The 21,913-nt window shown below is 54.8% G+C and overlaps 1 protein-coding gene across 4 annotated transcripts; it reads right to left on the reverse strand.

The window, feature by feature from the left end:
• Positions 1–2,590: 2,590 nt before the first annotated feature.
• On the reverse strand, positions 2,591–21,341 carry PICK1 (protein interacting with PRKCA 1). 4 transcript variants are annotated; one of them, XM_025399576.1, is made up of 13 exons: positions 21,060–21,341; positions 20,644–20,741; positions 19,127–19,238; positions 13,416–13,544; positions 10,536–10,602; positions 9,187–9,276; positions 7,414–7,467; positions 6,560–6,622; positions 5,689–5,822; positions 5,209–5,301; positions 4,483–4,533; positions 3,852–3,996; positions 2,591–3,426 (listed from the first exon to the last, which is right to left on the reverse strand). In XM_025399576.1, exons 2-13 carry the CDS (start codon positions 20,682–20,684, stop codon positions 3,158–3,160), a joined length of 1,248 nt encoding a protein of 415 aa, XP_025255361.1. In that variant the 5' UTR covers positions 20,685–20,741; positions 21,060–21,341; the 3' UTR covers positions 2,591–3,157. The 4 variants fall into 4 exon arrangements, with proteins under 4 accessions (XP_025255361.1, XP_025255362.1, XP_025255360.1 ...); XM_025399577.1 differs by having other exon boundaries at positions 21,007–21,241; XM_025399575.1 differs by having other exon boundaries at positions 20,909–21,235.
• Between the last annotated feature and the right edge of the window lie 572 nt (positions 21,342–21,913).

Below are 21,913 nucleotides of genomic sequence, written 5' to 3' on the forward strand. Positions count from 1 at the left end.
TAGGTGGGCAGTGTTGGGAGGAAGCGTCAGAGATTGATGAAGAGACCCATCGCTCCCAGGTGTAGACACAAGGGGCTGGGTGGGCACAGGGCTCAGGGGCACGGGGCTGGGTGGGCACAGTGCCTGGCTCCTGCCCAGCCCCACTGCTCAGAGCTGTTTGCTGAAGCCCCCCTCACTGGCGTCTGCCTTTTCCAGTGGAGGGGATGAGGGGTTGGCAGCAACTAGGGCTCAAGGTTGGGGGCTGCTTGCAGGCGGGGGGCCCGAGGGGTCTTAGAGGGCTCAAAGTCCCAGGGTCAGGGTCAGTTTGAATCCCAGCCCGGCTGCTTTCTTTGTTCACTGTAGGCTGAGCACACGACTCTGTCCCTGGGGTCCTGGGGGGTCGGGGCGGGGGGGGGACCAGGTGCTCAGTAACAACATGGGCCCTGCTGCCTTCCACTAGGTGGCCATGTCCCCTCACCTTCCCAGAGGGCATCTCTCCCCCTAGAGGATAAACTTGGGTGTCCAGGGCCAGGGGCTTTTGCTCTGGACACTGTGCTGGCAGCCAGGTCATCCGCTGATCCCAGCACCTGCCTTCTCCCCACGGAGTGTCCCACATCTCCCTCGCACTTTGACATCTGACCTGCTGCACTTGGATCCAGGTGCACAAATCTGGCAAGATGCAATCTATTCCCTCTACGCATTTATCCTCCTCCCATACATCACACCCCCTCTTTCTTTGCCTCCCTCTGAATCATCAGCATGGTGAACAGGCCCCTGCAGAGGAAGCCACCTTCTCTCCGCAAACTCCCCTTGCCTTCCAGCCCAGTCCATAGTGACCCCTCCCCACTGGTCCCTGCTGGCCCTCATATTCCATCCAGGCCCCAGGAAGGTCTGGGGAGCCTCACAGATGCCTGGCCAGCTTCTGCTTCTACAGCTTATGGCTTGCCCTGTGCCACTAGAGCAGCGACTACGTTTGACTTTATGTATTTTATTTATTGAAATGGAGTCTCGCTCTGTTGCCCAGGCTGGAGTGCAGTGGCACAAGCTTGGCTCACTGCAAGCTCCGCCTCCCAGGTTCACACCATTCTCCTGCCTCAGCCTCGGGAGTAGCTGGGACTACAGGTGCCTGCCACCATGCCCGGCTTATTTTTTTTTTTTTTTTTTTGAGACGGAGTCTCGCTCTGTCACCCAGGCTGGAGTGCAGTGGCCGGATCTCAGCTCACTGCAAGCTCCGCCTCCCGGGTTTACGCCATTCTCCTGCCTCAGCCTCCCGACTAGCTGGGACTACAGGCGCCCGCCACCTCGCCCGGCTAAGTTTTTGTATTTTTAGTAGAGACGGGGTTTCACTGTGTTAGCCAGGATGGTCTCGATCTCCTGACCTCGTGATCCGCCCGTCTCGGCCTCCCAAAGTGCTGGGATTACAGGCTTGAGCCACCGCGCCCGGCCGCCCGGCTTATTTTTTGTAGTTTTAGTGGAGATGGGGTTTCACCGTGTTAGCCAGGATGGTCTTGATCTCCTGACCTCGTGATCTGGCTGCCTTGGCCTCCCAAAGTGCTGGGATTACAGGCGTGAGCCATCGCGCCCAGCCCTTTTGACTTTAACACTTAAGAGTGCTTACTTACTCTGTGCCAAGCCCTATTCCAAGCCCTTTCTAGATGTTCATTTAATCTCCTAACAAGCCAATGAGGTAGGTGCCACACTTCAGATAGGGAAACTGAGGCCCAGGGAGATCAGGAACTAACCCAGGCTGTCAGTTCCAGCCTGTGCCCTTGGCCTCCACTCTGGCTGCCCCCTTCAGGGACGTGGTGAGGTCTGTCTGATGGCTCTGCGGGGACCCAGGTGGGCTCCTGGTGACAGCCGGCCCCTCCTCTATGTCCCACCCTTGCCAAGCCTCCCATTTGGGTTTGTGCCCAGCACTGCATGCTCAAAGCTCAAACCCTTTTTCCATCCTGGACTCAGCCCGCTTCGCACACCCTCTTGCCCCCTCCCATTATCAGGATGGCCATATTCATCATCCAAACTGGAACACGTTACGTTAGAGTGACAAGGGCCACTATGACTGATCACACCAGGCCGAGGCTGGCCAGGAGAAGCAGAAGTGGCCACCCTGTTTCTGCCACTCTGCAGACACTCCCCATGGCCTCTCTCCACACCTCTCTTCCCACAGCCCTTTCCCCATCGCCCGGGGGCACAGGTGCACCTGGAGTCAGCACTTGCCCCTTACCACCCTCCCCTACTTGGGGGCTGTCGCCCTGGCTCCATGTCTGCCCGTCTCTTCCCCAAAGGTCTATTTCCTGTTGGAAGCACAGAAAGGTCACAGACTGGGGGCAGGGGGCGGGGAGGGTGAGATAGAAAAGGCTCCACAAAGCAGAAAGCTTTGGAGGCAGGTGGCAAAGTCAGGCCTTCAGGACAGATCTGAGTTAAATCCCACTGTGTCCCCACACATGGTGTGGCCTTGGGCAGGATCTTTCTCTGAGCCTCAAATCACCAGCGGTAAGGGGACCACAGTGCCAGCCCTGCAACGCTTCAGTGAGGCATAAATGACGCACAGCGAGGGCACTATGGTGGAGGAGAGGGGCAGACGAGGAGGGGCTGAAGCCACTGCGACCACTGCGCCATCCAGGTTTGTTTATTCGATACAGGCCCAGAGCCCAGCCCTCCTTCAAAGAAGTGGCCAAGCTGGGGGAAGAGAATAAATAAAGGCCGCCGAGGTGTGATGGGGACTGGACGGGCCGGTCTGGGGCGAGGCAAGGGTGCCCAGGAGACACTGGCCCCAACCTCAGCTATCCATCGCTGGCCCCCCTCCCGGCAGGCTCCGGGGGCAGTGCGAGTGCCCACAAGGAGCAGGGCCCGGACTCCTGCCACCTCCAAGTCCTTTCTTTTCCTTCCTGCCCTCCCTCTCCTTCCTAAGGCAGGTCCAGAGACCAAGCTCTCCCTCTGGCCGGGGAGCCGGGAGGGGAGGGAGGGTGGAGGGGCCAGTGTCCAGGTCCCAGGCCATGACCCTGGTGCCTGTCCTGGGCAGGAGCCCAGGTTCACTGTGCGAGGACAGAGGAGCAGGGAGGCAGGCGCCCCAAGCCAGCAGGCCTTTATGCGTCGCCCCCTTGCTTGGCAGCCCCGACCCGCTCCCAGGCTCCGTCCTCCCACGCACCCTGCCCCCGGCGCCATACCCGCGGGGCACTCAGGAGTCACACCAGCTTCCACCCTTGTCCAAGGGCCCAGCAGCCCCTCGTGTATCCCTGGACGGCTCCCCAGCTGCTGTGTCCTCCTCCTCCTCCTCCTCCTCCCCATCTGTGAACTCCTCCTGGTTGAGGCCGTAGGCCAGTGTGGTGTGCGCCAGGTCCACCTCGATGGGGAAGACGTCGGCATCCCGCAGCACCGCGTAGCAGTCGTTGTAGTACTTAGACATGGTGGACACGAGGCGCTGCAGCTGGAACACGATGTCCTGGACTGGAGTGGGAGGTCGGGGGACAGGCAGCAGTGGGCTCTGGCTGCCTGCCTCGGAGGAGACTCTCCCAGCCCACCCGGCCCACCTCTCGTCTCCCCTGGGCTTCCCACTCGGGCACTTCCCTGATCCCTCATGACCCGGCAAGGGGCAGAGGCAGGGGCTGCCCAGCCCGGGGTCTCCCAGCTCCCAGTTCAGGGAACGCAGGAGGCTGCAGGGTAAATGGATCATGGACGGCCGCCCACGGAGCCCACATGCACAGACCAGCCCCACCCACGCCAGACTCTGGGCAGGTGGCTGGGCTCCTGTAGGGGCTTCACATCTGGGCCGTGGCCTGGCCCTGAGACCTCAGGTGAGTACCTTACCCCTCTGGGCCTCAGTTTTCCCACCTCTGAAATGGAGAGGGGACGGGGAGGAGGGCGGCGCTCACCGTGCTTCTGGTCCAGCAGTTCCATCTTCTCCAGCACGTCCTTGCGCATCTGGGAGAAGCGGGCGCGCGCCTCCTGGCGGCAGCGCAGGATCAGGCGGTACTCGTAGTTGCCGGTGCTCACTCGGTAAAGGGGCTCGCCTAGGGCCTGGGGCGGGGGTGGGACAGGAGGGCCTGCTCAGGGACAGCCTCGCCCCGCACCCCACCGCGCTTTCACCCCACGGCGGTTCCTCATTCCTGAGACCTCACTTCTGAGACATCAGTGTGCCTTAGAAGCACTCAGTGATAGCTTTGAAGAGAGGAAAACACCAAACCCACACCTCTGCCACATTCAATGAACATTGGCCACAAGATGGATCCCGACGGCAAAAACATCAAAAACTTAAAAGTGCCTCGTAGGAGTGAAAAAAATCCGATTTTCCCTCCAAGAGCCCCCCAGACCGAGGAAGTGGTTCCCTGGCCAGGTGCCCAGCACCCCGAGGCCCAGCGGGACTGGGGAGGGTGGCCCCAAATCGCCAGGAACCAGAGTCCAGCCAAGTCCCCCAGGTCTCTCCCGGGTTGGCCTGAGCCACCTGCTATCCCTGGCAGATCAGGTAGGGGAAGGTAGGCGTCCCCTACCCCCTCCAACACTCACAATGCAGCTGTATTCCTCGTCATCCATCTCCTTCACCTTCAGGCAGTACGACTGTGTGGGACAGGTGAGGCTGTCAAAGTGGCTACCCCCACCCCAGGCCCCCAGCTCCACCCCCCATCACCCACACGCATCGGGAGAGGCTGGCACAGGTGTTCAGGGAGTCCCAGAGAGGCATGAGGCTGGGGGATGACCAGGGCCTGAGGCTTAGGCGGCTCAGAGTTGACCAAACTCAAGGCCCAAGAGATGCTCTGGGAAAAAAGGGGTCTGTCATTAAAGAAGCTTAGGAAGACCCTTGAAAATTCACACTGCACATGGGCCTATCAAAAGCTCTGAAAAGTCCTGCAGCAAAGGAAATTTGGCTTGCTTAATGGAGCATTTTCTCTCAATTCCTTTGACTATAGAATAATTAAATATAAAACTCATGAACATTCACTGACACCCACTTTACGCTCACTCACCTAGTCTAACCCATTGTTTAAAGGCAACAAATCCCAAGGGGTCAAAGTGCACAGAGCAAGAGCCATGCCCACCCCAGGCTCTCAGATGCTTCTTTGTGCAGGCGCATCAGGGCTTTGGATGCACCTCCCTGGGCCCCTGGGCCCACGCTTCCAGCAGACATGCTGTCGGCTCTGGCTAGCCTCGCTCGCTGCGGTGTAGCTGACTGAAGTGGGGCAGATCTCCAGAGTGAGTGCTCGCCCTAGCAGCCTGGGCACCTGGACTACTCACCAGGTACTCAAACTTCACGTCCAGGTACTTCTTGATAGTGAGGCGAGTGTCTGGGATGGCTTTGTTGAGGTACGTGTTCAGGTCCGTCAGCATCTGGAAGAAGGTGGGTGGATGCTGAGGCTGTCACGGCAGGGAGTGCCAGGGTGACAAGAATGGCACTGATGCATCACCCCTGCTGGTGGACTCAACCGTCAGAGCCAGACAGTGCTCCCTGATCCCTTGTCTCTCTCAAGGATGAGAAGACTAGTGCCAGGCCCAGGGCAAGCTGTGACTCAGTAGTGAGCCAGGGTCAGAAGCCCACCCAGAGGTCAATGGCAAGGCCCAAGGAGGCGCAGTGGCTCACCCACGGTCCACTGTGTGGGCGACCGAGCCAGAGGCTCTACCCAGGCACAGGACTCCAGCATAGGACCTTCTCTGCAAGCCACACTCTCCCCTCCCCACCCCCACATGCCAGACACACGCGTGCTCAACAGGACCTACTGGCTTGATGGTTTTCAGAAGCCGAATGCCAAACTTCTCCATGCTGCGGTGGGCATCGGCGAACTTCACGAAAGCCTCGCTCGCAGCTGGCTGGGGCTCCCGCACCCCGATCACGGAGAACACGTCCCCAAAGGCTGCAGGACAAGTTTGCCTTGAAGGCTGCCCCTGCTTGGCCCCCTAATGGAGAAGCCAGGGGTTTGTTGGGGAGAAGCAGGGCAGGAGGCCTGGCAGGCTGGAGGCCAATGTCTGCACAGGGTCTACACCTCCAAGAGAGCTGGTCTAAACCCCCTGAAGGAGCTGAGTCTACACCCGGAGGAAACTGAACTGACACCTCCAAGAGCTGGTCTATTCCCCCGAAAGTCCCGAGTGTACACAGCAAGGGAGTGGGTCCTCATTCCCCAGAGGGACCAGCGAGAGAAGGCTGGGTCAAGATTTGAGGAGGTGGTGCCGCCTGAGGCAGAACACTGGTCCGAGTCTGGACACCTGGATTGGAACACCAGCTCCACCACTGGGGAGCAGTGTGGCCCTTTCCTCAGTCTGGGCTTCATTTTCTGCAGATAGCTGGGGTCAGCTGCAGTCGGCCTGCCCAGAGTTACAGGTTTATCAGAAATATAAATAAGCAAGGGCCTTGTGCACTGCCAGTGGCAGTGTGAAGAAGACAGGGTGAGGCCTGTCCATCGCTGCAGCCCTTAAGAGGCCAGCTAATCTAGATGCTCCCCGCAGACCTATCGCAAATCCCAGCACCTGGGACCAGGCCCAGCCCAGGGCTGGCCTGAGGTCAGGTGCTGTGGGTCTGACCCACCTCAGCACGGGAGTGAGAGGCCCCAGGGATTGCCCAGGGTCACGCCACAGGTTTGGGGGATGCCATTACCCCGGTGAGTCTGCGACAGCTCATAAAAGGCCCGTAGGAGGTTCTTGGTGTGTTCCGTCATCCCTGTGGGAGAGACCGAGTGATGGGAATGGTGACGCATGGCGGGGACCACACTGGCCCAGGGCAAGGCCTCCAACTGCCCACCCCACCTAAGGCCTCTGCTAGGCCCTGGTACACAGCCTTTCCCAACCACCCAACCACGGCCCAGGGGTAAAAGCTCAGTCCAACCCACCCCGTGAGGAGCCCCATCAGACAGGGGCACCAGGATTTTGTAAGATGCAGGGCACACAGCCTGCTGTGGGCTTTAGCCCTGGAACAGCATGGGATTGCGGGGGACTCTCACTATGTTTACAGGTGCTATTCTCTGAATTTTTATGAGTGTCAGATTTTTTTTTTTTGAGATGGAGTCTTGCTCTATTGCCCAGACTAGAGTGCAATGGTGTGATCTTGGCTCACTGCAACCACTGCCTCCCTGGTTCAAGCAATTCTCGTGCCTCAGCCTCTCGAATACTGATTACAGGCACGAGCCATCATGCCTGGCTAATTTTTGTATTTTCAGTAGAGATGGGGTTTCACCATATTGGCCAGGCTGGCCTCAAACTCCTGATCTTAAGTGATCCGCCCGCCTCAGCCTCCCAAAGTGCTGGGATTACAGGCGTGAGCCACCGCGCCTGGTCCCTGAGTTATTTTTAAATTCAAAAGAAGTATATATATATTTTTAAGAACTCTTAATGCCCATGGTCCCAGGATTTTGTAGGTTGGTATTCCTAGTGCCAGCACCCCCACTGCCAGTCTGCTGGCAGCATGCTCCCTGGGGTAGAGCCAGTGCCGGGACGAGGCCACCCCCGATCCACCTTTGTACAGCTCAGCGGTCCGCTCCAGCTCCTCTAGCCTCTTGACAAGCCCATCTGTGGGGATTAAAAGAAGAGGGGAGGTCAGTGGGCTCAGCAAGCCACAGGAGGCCCAGGGCCAGGCTGGGGAGGGGAGAGGCAGCCCCAGAGGAGAACCAGGATGGGAAAGATCAGGGGTCCCAGGGAGGGGGATTTGGCACCTCAGGTCAGCTGGGTTCAAAGGTGTTTTGTAAATGACTAGGCCCTGCTCAGGCCCAGCGGAGGGTCCCTGCCTAGCAGGCGAAGCCCCTGCACTTCTATCACAAAGCCTGCTGGCAGCCGGGGAGGAAGGCTGGCAGGAGCCATAGGAATGGAGATGGAGCAGCCAGGCCGCCAGCGCAGGCAGGACGTGGTCCCTGCCTCCCAAGCACACAGATGGCTCAGAAGGGAAAATGCAACTTGGGGAGGGAAGGGGAAATTCAGGAAGGTTGAGAGAGCTCACACTGGGAAGAGGCCTTGGTGATCATATTCATTGGTTTAACTGGTGTTTCTTGAGCACCAACTGTGTGCCAGCCACCATGTCAGGCTCACTTTGAGCCAAGTCTTGCTCTCAAGGCTCAAAGCCCAGCAGAGAAGCCAGCCCAGTGGCTGGGTGATGGGCAGCGGTGTGATGGTGAGGGCTGCAGGGGAGAGGTGGGGCAGTTGGGCGCTCTCTGCTCCCCAGTCTCCTGTGTTGACCTGGGTCAGGGTTTTTGAGCAGAAGCAGGGAGGAGCGGAGGCTGTGTTCAGGCCTCTCTGGGCAGGGAGGAAGCTGTGCGACAGGCTGTCAGGGGAGGAAGGGAGCACTTCAGAGGTCTTGGTGAGGCTTTGGCCACCCAGTGGCCTCCAGGCCTGGGCTCCCCAGAGCCTTAGCACCCGGCCAGCCGGCAGGAAAGGAGCCATGTAAGCGTCGTGCTGTTGTTTTTAGCTGGGTCATGGGACATCATGAGAGCTTCAATTTTAGAAACCCTATTTAAGGCCAGGGAAATTGCAAGGTTTGGGGGGAAAAACACAACAACCAGTTCTAATTTCATCTCAACGGCTGGTAACTACAGTAACAGGGATTTATAGGCACCAGGAGGCTGAAAATAGCAGCCGCCACTTTTGTACACCATTTGGAACAAGCTCAGACCCCACCCCCACTTCCCTAGCCAATAAAGCCCAGTGTGCCCAGCTGAGCCTACAATTTCTGGAGGTATTTATATCTACCCCACACACACACTGCAGAGCTGCTGCTATTTTTAAACTCGGACTGGCGACGGTAGGAGTGGGACCGAGTGTTTCGTTGGCCACCCCGGGGAGGGGAAGTGTGTGCGCATGTGTGCACGCGTGTGTAAATGTGCATGTACACGCCTCCCCGCTCGCCTGGGCAGCCACCTCCAAGGGAGGACCTGCTAAGGCAAGGGCAGCAGCGCCACCTCCTGGACAAAGGAGGCGTGAGGTGGGCAGTGAGAGTGCTGGGGTGAGGGGTAAGGGGGCTGAGGGCAGGGGCAGAGGCACCTCCCCATACTGAGTCTGTTTCCCCATCCGTGACCTGAGGGACATGGGCGAGGACAGCCCAGCTGACAGCTGTGGACACTCCAGGAGCTGGAGAGGCCTCTGGGGATGCAGAGATGGTGACTTCTCAGCTCCACGGGCAGAGGCCAGGGTGAGGCCCACGGTACCCATAGCAGCTTGGTGGGCAGCCATGGTGCCCCTTCTGTCTTCCTAGCCTGGGCTTGAGTCCCCGGGGCCCAAGCTGGGTGGGAAGGGACTCACCATTGCACAGGATGGCCCGGCTCAGGCCCAGAGCATCTGCAGTCCCCGAACTCATGTTCTCCACCAGCCGGTGCTTGACTTTCTTCAACACTGAGCGGGGGACGAAGGACCTGGTGAGTCTGTGGCTGCCCAGAGGCCATCCCTGCCCCCAGCCGTACCTCCATTCACAGGGAGCATCCCACAGGGGGCAGAAGGACTGCTGGGGGTGGCTGTGAAGTGGGGAATGTCCAGCGGGGAGGTCCTAGGTCCCTGTCCTATTCCCTCTGCTTCACAGAGGTGCTGGCAGTCTGGGCAGTTGAACATGGAGGGCTTCGCCCAGGGCCTGCTGCACATCAGCTGGTGGTCCTGAGAGCCCAGTGCCGCCCGGGCTCCGCACCGGCCAATGGAAGCCAAGAAGGCCTCTTCCCTCCTCTGTGTCACATCAGGACCTAGGGTGTCGCATAAAGGGGAAGGGGAGAAGAGGGGCCCCTGGGCTGGTTATGTGAAAGTAATGGGCGCCATCAATGACCATGAAGCTCGGAGCCCAGACTCAATTACTGCATCTCACCAGCTTAGTCCTAGGAAGGGGACTTAGTCCTGTGTTGGAACGAAAGGGTTTTGGAGGAAGCTCCTGGACAGATCCAGGCTGCCCTTAGCCCCTTGGCCTCTGGCCCTAGGGTGTATGAAGAGGGCTGCCGGGCTCCAGAGCTGAGAGACCTGGGGGTGCGCTCACTAGGGGCTGCAGCACCCTCTCTGGGTCTCAGGCTTTGATCTGTAATGTGAAGCGGCCGGTCCAGAGGACTCGAAGCTGCTGTCCAGCTCTTGAGTCTTAAAAGTTTCTACAGAACCAAGGCTCAGCCCCTCTAACAGGAGGGACCTTATCCCAGGGCGCAGACCCTCTGCCCAGTGCCTGAGCTCCAGTTCAGATCCAGAGTCCCTGGGAGCTGAGGGCAGGAGAGGCCAGGGAGGAGTGCGGTCGTGCTAGAGGGCATGAGGTGCCAGGCCAGGGTTGGGCTGCTCTGCCTTTATGAAGAGGGAGGCCCTGGGCCGTGGAAGCCAAGGCGATGGCCTGCAAAGGACAACCCTAGGGTAGCAAGTTCCCAGAGGAGGTGGCCGAAGTGGGGAGGTAGGGGTGAAACACGGGGGAGTAAGAAACCAGGGACAGAGTACAGGAACAGATGCAGGGAGAGCACCGGGGGTCCTCCCAGGCCTTTCAGATTTGCTTGGTCAGAAGTCAGAGCCCACAGCCATGTAACTCTGGATTCTCCTGTCATAAAGGGGAGGGAAAGGCTGGCTGGGGCACTTCTCCGTTGAGCCAGGGCCCATCCAGGGAGGCTGCTGGACACCCATAACTGCTCTGACCAGCTTACCAATGTCCAGGGACATGCCCTGCTTGGGGTCCGCCTGCAGCTTGTTGTAGTGGATGGTCACCTCCCCCTGGAAGAGCAGCACACACAGACTAGTGAGGGAGGCTCCAGACCCTGAGCCCTTCCCCGCCAAGACTGTTCTGGACTGAGAATCCTGAGCCCAAGGCCGGGCACGGTGGCTCACACCTGTAATCCTAACACTTTGGGAGGCTGAGGCGGGCAGATCACTTGAGGTCAGGAATTTAAGACCAGCCTGAGCAACATGACAAAACCCCATCTCCACTAAAAATACAAAAATTAGCTGGGTATGGTGGCGCGTGCCTGTAGTCCCAGCTACCCAGGAGACTGAGGCACAAGAATCACTTGAACCAGGGAGGCGGAGGTTGCAGTGAGCTGAGATCACACCATTGCACTCCAGTCTGGATGACAGAATGAGATTCTGTCTCAAAAAAAAAAAAAAGAATCCTAAGCCCCAGTAAGGGGCTAGGCTGAGAGCCGTGACATGGCCCCAGCTTGTAACCCTGTCTGCTCCCAGGCCCCTCCGTTTCTACTCTACATCCAAGCCCTGGGGAATCAGTGGGGACAGGGCCTGCACAGGGCCCACAGCCCGGTCTCTCATGTCTTGTGCTTCGGTCAGGTCAGGCTCTCCTTCTTCCCTCCCCAGGCAAACCACACTCCAAGCCTTTGCCGTGTCCTTTCCCTACACTGATTATTCCCTCCTCCCCCGCAAACCACCCCATCCCCAGGAATCCCTCTACTCATTGAACAGCTACATCTGAGCACTTGCTCTGTGCCTGGTGCTAGGGCACCAAGGGGAAGGGGCAGGGGCAGCCCCAGCCCCCAAGGCTGATGCAAATCAGGGAATGACACAAACCACTTTCTAACGACTGCTCAGGAGACACAGGCTTCTCCCAAGAGGACTTCCCTGAGCGCGGGAGGCTACTGTGTTCACCTCATCCTTGCAAACCAAAAACCCTTGAACTTGGGACCACATTCATCCAAATATAAAACAGGATTTAAAAATCAAGTCCCAAAGGGAAACCAAAATGAGAGATGCGATCAGAGTCAGAGGTGGGGTGTGAACCGCTCCCCCAGAATAAAACACAGGCGTGCTCAGGGGCCAGCCACAGGGAGCAGCTGTAGGCTCACGGCAAGCGGGCTGCAGTGGGAGTCGGACCACAGGCAGGTCACTCCCCGCCTCTGGACACCTGTAAGACGGAAGAGTAATCCCTGCCCAGCACCCAAACAGGGGAGCTGGGCCAATGCCGCATCCCTGTCATGGCTGTGTGCAAACACAAAGAGCTCTTGTCCTCACGGGCAACCTGAGGAGCTGGTGTGACCAAGCCTGAGAGGACAGGGAGGGACCTGACGAGCAGAGATGGGGAGGGGGGGAGGGGCTGCCGAACAGGGCACACACAACCCAGCTCGGCCAGAACAAGACCCCCTGCACCTGTTCCCGTGATCAGTTCCTCTGCCTAACAGGTTACGCCTGGGGCAGTGATACCCAGACCATGTAGAGTGGATGCCTGGGGCAGTGATACCCAGGCCATGTATAGTGGCAGCTGGGGCAGTGATACTCAGACCATGTAGAGTGGATGCCTGGGGCAGTGATACCCAGACCATGTAGAGTGGACGCCAGGGGCAGTGATACCCAGGCCATGTAGAGTGGCAGCTGGGGCAGTGATACCCAGGCCATGTAGAGTGGCAGCTGGGGCAGTGATACCCAGGCCATGTGGAGTGGACGCCTGGGGCAGTGATACCCAGGCCATGTAGAGTGGCAGCTGGGGTCTCAATGAACCTTGCTGCTTCCTTTTTTACAGCAGAGCTCTGAGCCCCAGCCCCAGGCCCCGATTTGTCCTATGGCTAAAGGGGCTGGAATAGGAGAATGTACAGGATGGGAATATTCCTCCCTACAGCAAGGAAGGAGAGAAGCAGGGACCACTCAGGAGCAGGACAGGAGGATAAAGGGGAGAGAGGATGGAGCAGCGGCTGGCCTGGCTTAAGGCAGGAAGGGGGACTATCAAGGGTGCTAGAACCCGGAGGACAGAAGTGGGGCTGAGGGAGGTGGCTGCAACGCTTGGCCAAGCTCAACTCACAGTGGGGACCCCTGCCCCCAAGACTTCTAAATCACCCCGCGTCGGCGCACTGCCTGCACATCAGTTCTTTCACAATATTGGTTTCCTGAGACTCGCTAGCAGCCACATCGCTAGGAAATGGCAAAGGGGCTGCATGCTCGCTTCGGGAGAGGCCAGGATGCTGCCTGCCATTCCAGGAGGGAGTGTCCCTGCAGAGAGGCCTGGGCCTGTAGCAGCAGGGGCGGGGAGAAGCAGGGGCAGACAGTGTGTGACTCTGGTCCATAGAACAGAAGAGCAGCTGGCCTGGGACGGGGGGTCTCTGGGTGTCGATGAGCCCAGGAGGCTGCGTGGGACCAAAAGTTCCTACAGGATGGGGAAAGGGTGCTCTTCCTTCTCTCTTAGCCCTCGCAGGCCCAGCATGACCCGGCTGACATTACTGGGTGTCTACTGACCCGGGTAGGATCACCTTGGACTTTTAGCTTCAGCTCCAGCGCTGACTGGACACATGGGCTTGCCTGAGGGATGGTTCCGAGTCCGTCAGCTCCCCGGGGGCTCACAGGGACCTTGTGGTCTTGCCGCCCACTCCCTTGCCAAGGTTCAGCACAAGTCCTGGAGCATGACTACTATTTATTGAATGAATGAGGGATGGACAAGGGAAGCTGGAGTGTGACCCTAACCCTGCACGTGCCAAGGAAGGGGGCGGTGAGGGCTGATACCCCCTTGCAGGCCTGATGGGGCCTCTGGCAGCCTGGAGGTCTCAGAAGCATGTGTGGCTGCCTCTGGACACCTGCTCTGCAGCAGCCCTTACCTTCACCTCCTGAATCATCTTCGCCACCTCCACCTTGGTTTTCCCTTTGATTGACCTGCCATTGACACCGGTGATCTCATCGCCAGCTGCCACTGTGCCGTCCAAGGCTGCTGGGGTGTTGTCAAATACCTGTGGGTGCATAAGGAGAGTGGTAGGGGAAGAAAGGGAGGGCTAAGATGGAACCTGGGAAGACAACTGACCACTGCCTGGCTCTGTCTTCCACTCTACCCTCTGCTCTCGTTTTTTGAGAATGCATCTCACCACCCGGGCTGGAGTGCAGTGGCGTGATCACAGCTCACTGTGGCATTGAGTTCCTGGGCTCCAGCAATCCTCCTGCCTCAGATATACAGTCAAATGATTTTTTTTTTTTTTTTGAGTCGGAGTTTTGCTCTCATTGCCCAGGCTGGAGTGCAATAGTGTGATCTTGCTCACCACAACCTCTGCCTCCCAGGTTCAAGCAATTCTCCTGCCTCAGCCTCCCAAGTAGCTGGGATTATAGGCATGCACCACCACGCCCGGCTAATTTTGTATTTTTAGTAGAGACAAGGTTTCTCCATGTTGGTCAGGCTGGTCTCGAACTCCCGACCTCAGATGATCCACCTGCCTCGGCCTCCCAAAGTGCTGGGATTACAGGCATGAGCCACCACACCCGGCGTCAAATGATTTTTGACAAGGGTGTCAAGAACATTCAATGGGGAAGGACAGTCATTTCAACAATAGTATGTGAAAAATGAGGTTGACACTACCTAACACCATATACAAAAATTAACTCAAGGCCAGGCGCAGTGGCTCACGCTTATAATTCCAACACTCTGGAAGGCCAAGGCAGGCAGATCACCTGAGGTCAGGAGTTCGAGACTAACCTAGCCAACATGGTAAAACTCCATCTCTATTAAAAATGCAAAAATTAGCTGGGCATGGTGGTGGGTGCCTATAGTCTCAGCTACTCAGGAGGCTGAGGCAGGAGAATCGCTTGAACCTGGGAGGCAAAGGTTGCAGTGAGCCAAGATCATGTCACTGCACTCCAGCCTAAACAACAGAATGAGACTCTGTCTCAAAATAATAATAATAATAATAATAATAATAATAATAATAAACTCAAAATTGATTAAAGACCTAAATGTAAAAGTTAAAACTATAAAACTCAGAAAAACGCCTAGCCCAAAAGCTTCATGACATTCGATTTGACGGTAATTTCTTGGATATGACACCTAAGACCCAAGTAATAAAAGAAAAACTAAATAAATTGAACAAATTTTCAAACTGGTGCATCAAAACACACCATCCAGCCTGGACAATGTGGCAAAACCCAGTCTCTACAAAAAAATACGAAAATTAGCTGGGCATGGTGGTGTACGCCTGTAGTCCCAGCTACTTGGGAGGCTGAGGTGGGAGGATAGCTTGAGCCTGGGAAACAGAGGCTGCAATGAGCTGAGATCCCATCACTGTACTCCAGCCTGGGCAACAGAGTGAGACTCTGTCTCAAAAAAAAAAAAAAGAAAGAAAGAAAGAAAAGAGAAGAGAGGAAAAGAAAAGAATATTATCAACAGTGTAAAAGGCAACCCACAGAATGGGAGAAAATATTTGCAAATCACATTTTTGATAAGGGATTAATATCCAGAATATATACAGAATTCCTAAAACTGTTTTCTTTTTTTCCTCTTAGCTGATTATGCTTTGTAGAGAATTCCTAAAACTCAACAATAAAAACCAAACAATCTAATTCAAAACTAGACCAAGGGCTGGGCATGGTGGTGCACACCTGTAATCCCAGCATTTTGGGAAACTGAGGTGGGAAGATCGCCTGGGCAATATGGCAAAACTCTACCTCTACCAAAAAAAAAAAATACAAAAATAAGCCAGGAATGTTGGTGTGTGCCTGTAGTCCCAGCTACTCAGGGGGCTGAGGTGGGAGGATGGCTTGAGCCCAGGAGGTTGAGGCTGCAGTGAGCCGTGATCGTGCCACTGCACTCCAGCCTGGGCGACAGAGCAAGATCCTGTTTCAAAAAAAAGAAAAGTTAAGATGATAAATTTTACCACAATAAAAAAAATAGAAAAAAACAGAACAGAGAATACAGAAAGCAGGATGTCATCATCAAGATACATGACAAGAAAGACACGGTGTTCCCAATGACATCACCCTCTGAGGATCTGGCACAATAAAAAAAAGACTGTGCTTGCAGCTATCATCACGACTCTTCCCAACACCAGAGACAAAAAGAAGGTCCTCAAAGTCCTCACAGATCGGAAATAAAACACATCACAAATAAAGACTCACAAATAAGAATGGCAATAGCCATGTGACAGCAAAAGATAATGTGACAAGGCCATCACGCTTCACACAGGAATTACTGTCAACCTTGACATTCATTCTTGAATCTGATGAGCCAAAATGTCAACTGAAAGGAAAATGGGAACCACAATGACCAAATCAGGCAGACCCGAGGTCTCAAAAAATTGACATCCCACGTGCCCTTTCTCAGAAAGCTACAGGAGGATATTCTCCATGGGAGATCAGGGAGTAAACCAGGAAAGGGACCCCCAAGATGGGGGAATCCAAAGAGGAGGGGCAGGGGGAGGGCACAAGGGAGAGAAACTACAGGGCAGAAAACAGACTGAAGAAGATGGGGCCAGCCACAGTGGCTCACGCTGTAATCCCAGCATTTTGGGAGGTGGAGGCAGGCGGATCACTTAAGGTCAGGAGTTCAAGACCAGCCTGGCCAACATGGTGAAACCCTGTCTCTACTAAAAATACAATTAGCCGGGCGTGGTGGCATGTGCCTGTAATCCCAGCTACTTGGGAGGCTGAGGCAGGGGAATCACTTGAACCCAGGGGCTGGAGGTTGCAGTGAGCTAAGATTGAGCCATTGCACTCCAACCTGGCAACTGAGCAAGACTTCATTTCAAAAAAAAAGAAGATAGGAAATTGTGGAAAACATACTGAGAAAACAAGAAGAGTGCAAAATGAAAAAAACAAAACAGGAAATTACCCCCACCCTCTCAAAGAAGAAGAAAAGGCTGAATTAAGAAAAGACACACAGGCCGGGCGCGGTGGCTCAAGCCTGTAATCCCAGCACTTTGGGAGGCCGAGACGGGCGGATCACGAGGTCAGGAGATCGAGACCATCCTGGCTAACACAGTGAAACCCCGTCTCTACTAAAAAACACAAAAATCTAGCCGGGCGAGGTGGCGGGCGCCTGTAGTCCCAGCTACTCGGGAGGCTGAGGCAGGAGAATGGCGTGAACCCGGGAGGCGGAGCTTGCAGTGAGCTGAGATCCGGCCACTGCACTCCAGCCTGGGCCACAGAGCGAGACTCCGCCTCAAAAAAAAAAAAAAAAAAAAAAAAAAAAAAAGAAAAGACACACAGATTCCTCAGAAAGTTAAACATAGAGTTGTTTCAACTAGAATGAGAGCTCTGTAAGAGAGGGATCTTTGTTTTCTTCACTTTTTTATCCCTAGTGCCTACAACGAGCCTAGGAGGCACTTGGAAAAGATTTCCCGAACAAAATATCTGTTGTACTAATAGTAATTTAGCCAAAAATGGAAAAATAACTATGTTGGAAAGGTGAGATGAGAGGAAACAGACTGGTCAAGGGAAGAACTAAATTCTCATCTACCGGACGAGGCAAAGTCAATAGATATTTACAGGTGACAGACAAAGAAATAACAGGATAGGCTGAGAGTGGTGGCTCATGCCTATAATCCCAGCACTTTGGGAGGCCAAGGCTGGTGGATCAGTTGAACCCAACAGTTTGAGACAAGCCTGGGCAACATGGCAAAACCCGTCTCTATAAAACATACACAAAAATTAGCCAGGTTTAGTGGCACGTGCCTGTAATCCCAGCTACTTGGAGCCTGAGATGAGAGAACCATCTGAGTCTGGGGAGGTCAAGGCTGCAGTGACCCATGACTGCACCACTACACTCAAGCCTGGGCGACACAGTGAGACTATTGAGAAAAATGGAAGCCCATGCATGAAGAAACAGAGCAAGCCGGGTGAGGTGCACAGGGGAAGGGCAGTGGCTTGCTATTATTTGACACAGGACTTTTAATGCTCTTGACTTTGTAGAGGCAAGTCACATGGCATTTTGATAAAAACAAAATTGAATTTTAAAAAATTGATTATATTATTATTATTATTATCGAGACAGAGTCTCACTCAGCCGCCCAGGCTGGAGTAGAGTGGCATGATCCCGGTTCACTGCAACCACCATCTCCTGAGTTCAAGCAACTTTCCTGTCTCAGCCTCCCGAGTAGCTGGGATTACAGGCACCCGCCATCATGCCTGGCTAATTTTTGTATTTTAGTAGAGACAGGGTTTCACCATGTTGGCCAAGCTGGTCTTGAACTTCTCACCTCAGGTGATCTGCCCGCCTCAGCCTCCCAAAGCGCTGGGATTACAGCGGGGAGGCCTTGCTAATGCCTCCTGGGTCACAGGAGGCCAAATGGCTCATGAAGGAGGCAGCACTGTGAGCAGAAGCAAGACCAGGTCAATCCTGGGAATCTGTCTTCGAGGCCTACAAACGACTCCTTAGCAAGATCCTCACAGAGGCCAGTTTCCTATCTGCCACCAGTGGCTACCCAGTTGAGAGGGTTAGAACGGGTCTTCCCAAGGCTACAGCAAGGTCACTGACTTGGATGAGCCACACAGTGAAGGAGCCCCCACAGCAGGTCTGTCACCACTCCTGAGTTACAGTGGACAGAATATCACCAGTGCAGCTTCCTCTACAAGAGACACAAGAGTGTTCCTCACCACTGGTAGAGCATCTGGGAAAATGTACAGCTGCCTGGAAAATAACAGCAGCTACTGCTTAATGCATGTTTCTTTTTTTTTTTTTTTTTTTGAAACAGCGTCTCACTCTGTCATCCAGGCTGGAATGCATGGAATGCAGTGGCGTGATCTCGGCTCACTGCAACCTCTACATTCCAGGTTCAAGCGATTCTTCTACCTCAGCCTCCCGAGTAGCTGGAACTATAGGCGTGCACCACCACGCCCAGCTAATTTTTTGTATTTTAGTAGAGACGGGGTTTCACCATGTTGGCCAGGCTGGTCTCGAACTCCTGACCTCGTGATCCACCCACCTCGGCCTCCCAAAGTGCTGGGATTACAGGCGTGAGCCACTGGGCCCGGCCAATGCACGTTTCTTAAGTGTTATGTTGTTTTACTGACTTTTCACAGGAACCCAGAGACGATTATGTCTACATGTTTTAAATCCCCCCTTTCTAGGTGATGAAACTGAGGCCCAAAGAGGTTAAGTAACTTGCTAGTAAGTAGGGAAGAAGCTTGCATTTGAACTCGGGCCATTATTTCATCATATTCCTATGACACTTCATTTTGGCTAGTACCCAAGGCTGATGGTTTTGTTGATTCAATAGTCAATTTCTATTGCATGTCCACTATGTGCCAGGCACTGTACCTGGTGCTTACTGTAGTGAAAAAGCAAACCAGGACACTGCCCTCAGTGCAAAGAGTCTACTCTACTAGACAGAGGGCAAATAACAAGTACTAAGTGCCGAGAAGGAAAAAAACAGAGCGACATAGGGGAGAAGACAGGGCAGACCAATGCAGTGCAGGTGATCAGAAAGCCCCTCTGAGAGGATCAGACCTCAAGAATGAGAAGGAGTCAGCTATGCAGTGTGGAGAAATGAACCTGCCTTTGTCATGCCCAAGTAGGGATGTACCTTGTGCCCCCCTCCAAAGCGCCCAATACCTGGACGATATAGAGACAGGGACAGTACTGGGCCCCTCCTCCAATGCTGATCCCGATCAGGTTCTGAGCATCCTTCTGCAGGGTCACCTTCCCAGGCACAGTTGGGATTCCGCTAGAAAGAAAAGCAAGCGAGGCTGACTTTCCTGGCAGAAGAATGACTGGAGGGGGTGGGCCCTCCAAAACTCCCGAGGGGCTCCACTGGCTGCCCAGCTTTTTCTCTCCCTCCCTTGGACAAAACATTTTGTGCTGGAACATGCACAGCTCTTGGAATTAAGCAGATGTGGGATCAAACCCTAGCTCTGCCATTTATCAGCTACAGAACTTGGTTTCTTTTGAGGCAGAGTCTTGTTCTTGTTGCCCAGGCTGGAGTGCAATGGCACAATCTTGGCTCACTGCAACCTCCGCCTCCCAGGGTTCAAGTGATTCTCCTGCCTCAGCCTCCGGAGTAGCTGGGACTACAGGCGCCTGCCACCATGCCTGGCTAATATTTTTTGTATTTTTAGTAGAGACGGGGTTTCACCATGTTGGCCAGGCTGGTCTTTAACTCCTGACCTCAGGTGATCCGCCTGCCTCAGCCTCCCAAAGTGCTGGGATTACAGGCGTTAGCCACCATGCCCAGCCAGCTATGGGACTTGGGTAAGTCACCCTCTTACCCAAGCATCTCAATTTCCTCATCCATAAAATGGGGATGAGCACCCTTATCAGAGTTCTTCTAACCATGCATGGAGGGCGCTAACAGCAACCCAGTCCACAGCAGGCACTCCATAAAAACAGGTCTCCCTTCCCTTTCATTTATTCGATCTCTGAGATTTGAGCCAGGTTCTGTCCTTGTCACCTTATCAGGCATCTATGGAATATGACGGCCACCTACTCCAAGGAGTCTTCCTCTATTAAACCGTCCACCTCCCACCTCTCAACTGCTCAATTACCTCTCAGTTTCCACTATAAATTAGCATTGACTGGTGTTTTATGGTAAGTACTCACGCTGATTCACTTATTCATTCAAAAAAATTTGCTAACAACCTACTGATGTCAGGCCCCTTACTAAGTGCTGAGCACAGAGCAAGGCATTGCACCCACTCCTTGATCTGAAAGAGGATATATTCTAATGGGAAGACAAATCTAATGTTTGAAAATCTGTCCTACTAACGATCTATGTTGGGAAAGAAGGTGTGTCTACAATATTCCTATTAAACCTTCAAAACCTGGTTCAATTGCTACCTCCTCCATGAAGCTTTCCTTGACCACCCCAGCAGAAGCACTGCTCCATCTGCTTTGCTCTTCTTGTCACCAAGTCATGCTAATAGTGCCCTTATGGCACTGAGCTGTGATTATCCTTTTAACTGTCCACAGCCCCCTACAAATAGTGAGCTCCTGGGAAAGCAGGGTCCATTGCTGCTTCAGTACAACACCTGATCCACCGCTGAGAAGCAAGGCTTTGTGGGACTGGGAAGTCCTGGGAAATGAGAAACTTGGGGCTCCTACACTGCTGGAACTTGGGGGAATAAAATACTCACAGTTTATCCTCTTCGATGTCATAATCCAAGTCTGCAAACATGGTTCCGAGAGTTGGAGTGGGCTGGCTAACTGCCCAGCTCGGTAGGGGAATGGGGAACTGGATCCGGGAGAGAAAGGAGCATAGGATTTAGGGAACCGAAGTGCATAAATGCCAACGCCACCCCTCCCTCCATCACCCTCATAGGGGACAGCAGGACCCTCCTCTTCCCCTCTGGAGTGGGATGGGACAGTCTCCGGGTGGGGGGCTGGGTAGGTGATTCTTACTAGGTACAAAGGGGGACTCCAGGCCAGGGCGATAGGCTCAGATCCCAGAGCCCGCCCCACGGGTCTCCAGGCCCTGAGGAGCTGCCTCTGTCGCTCACCGGAAGCGTTGGTCCCACAACCGGGTCCGGGCCAGGCTGGTACCTGAACCCACCTGCCGTTCCACCTGGCGGTGGCCGCTACTGTCACGTCACTTCCGGCAGGACGCGGAAGTCCCGCCTTTTCCCACACTGGATATTTGCTCCAATCCCTGCAGACAATCCTTCCCTTCCCGGCTCTCGGGACGCTCGGAACCAAGAACAAGAACAAGTATTGGCGGAAGCTCGCCGTTAGTAGGAACAAGCGAAAACAGAGGAAAGGTCTGGACAGGCTGACAGCATCTAACCCCGCCCTTTGCCCTGCTGCCGCCGCCATCTTGGGAAGGGCAGGATTGGTCCCAACTTCTTCAGCAGGGGCCCGCGCCTACCCGGCGGTTGCCATGGCAACGAAAGCATCCCTGAGCTGGGGTTACCTCCGGCGAGGCTCAGTGGACTATAAACCGCGAGACATGCCCTTTCACCCCTTCACCACCTGGGCCTGTGACTCCCCTACTAGAACGGCCCTTTGAGGTCCCAGCCCATCCCAGTTTCGCCAACTTAAGTGCCAAAGAGCGGGGAGTGATTTTGTGCGGGGCCACACACAGTTGGTGTAAGATCTGGATCGTGGCCCTGAAACTCCCGCCGCCTAGTCTAGGGGTCTTTGAATGTCCAAACACTAAACAAAGAGCCAGGAGAGGTGTATTCAGTGGGTCTTACTATTAAGGACAGACTGGACATGCTCCCTTCCCTTTATGTGCCTCAGTTTCCCCATAGGTAAACTAAGGCCATTGAGGTAAATGCTTTCTATGGTATATGGTGAAAGATTTCTCACACCCCCTCCTCCTTCCTTAGTCCTGAGGAGCAGCCTAACTGGGGTCCCAGGGAGGGTCACAGTCCCCATGTATCTGAGGCTCGGGAAATGCTCTCAGTG

Source organism: Theropithecus gelada, chromosome 10 (assembly GCF_003255815.1).
Source record: "Theropithecus gelada isolate Dixy chromosome 10, Tgel_1.0, whole genome shotgun sequence".
Lineage (NCBI taxonomy): Eukaryota > Metazoa > Chordata > Mammalia > Primates > Cercopithecidae > Theropithecus > Theropithecus gelada.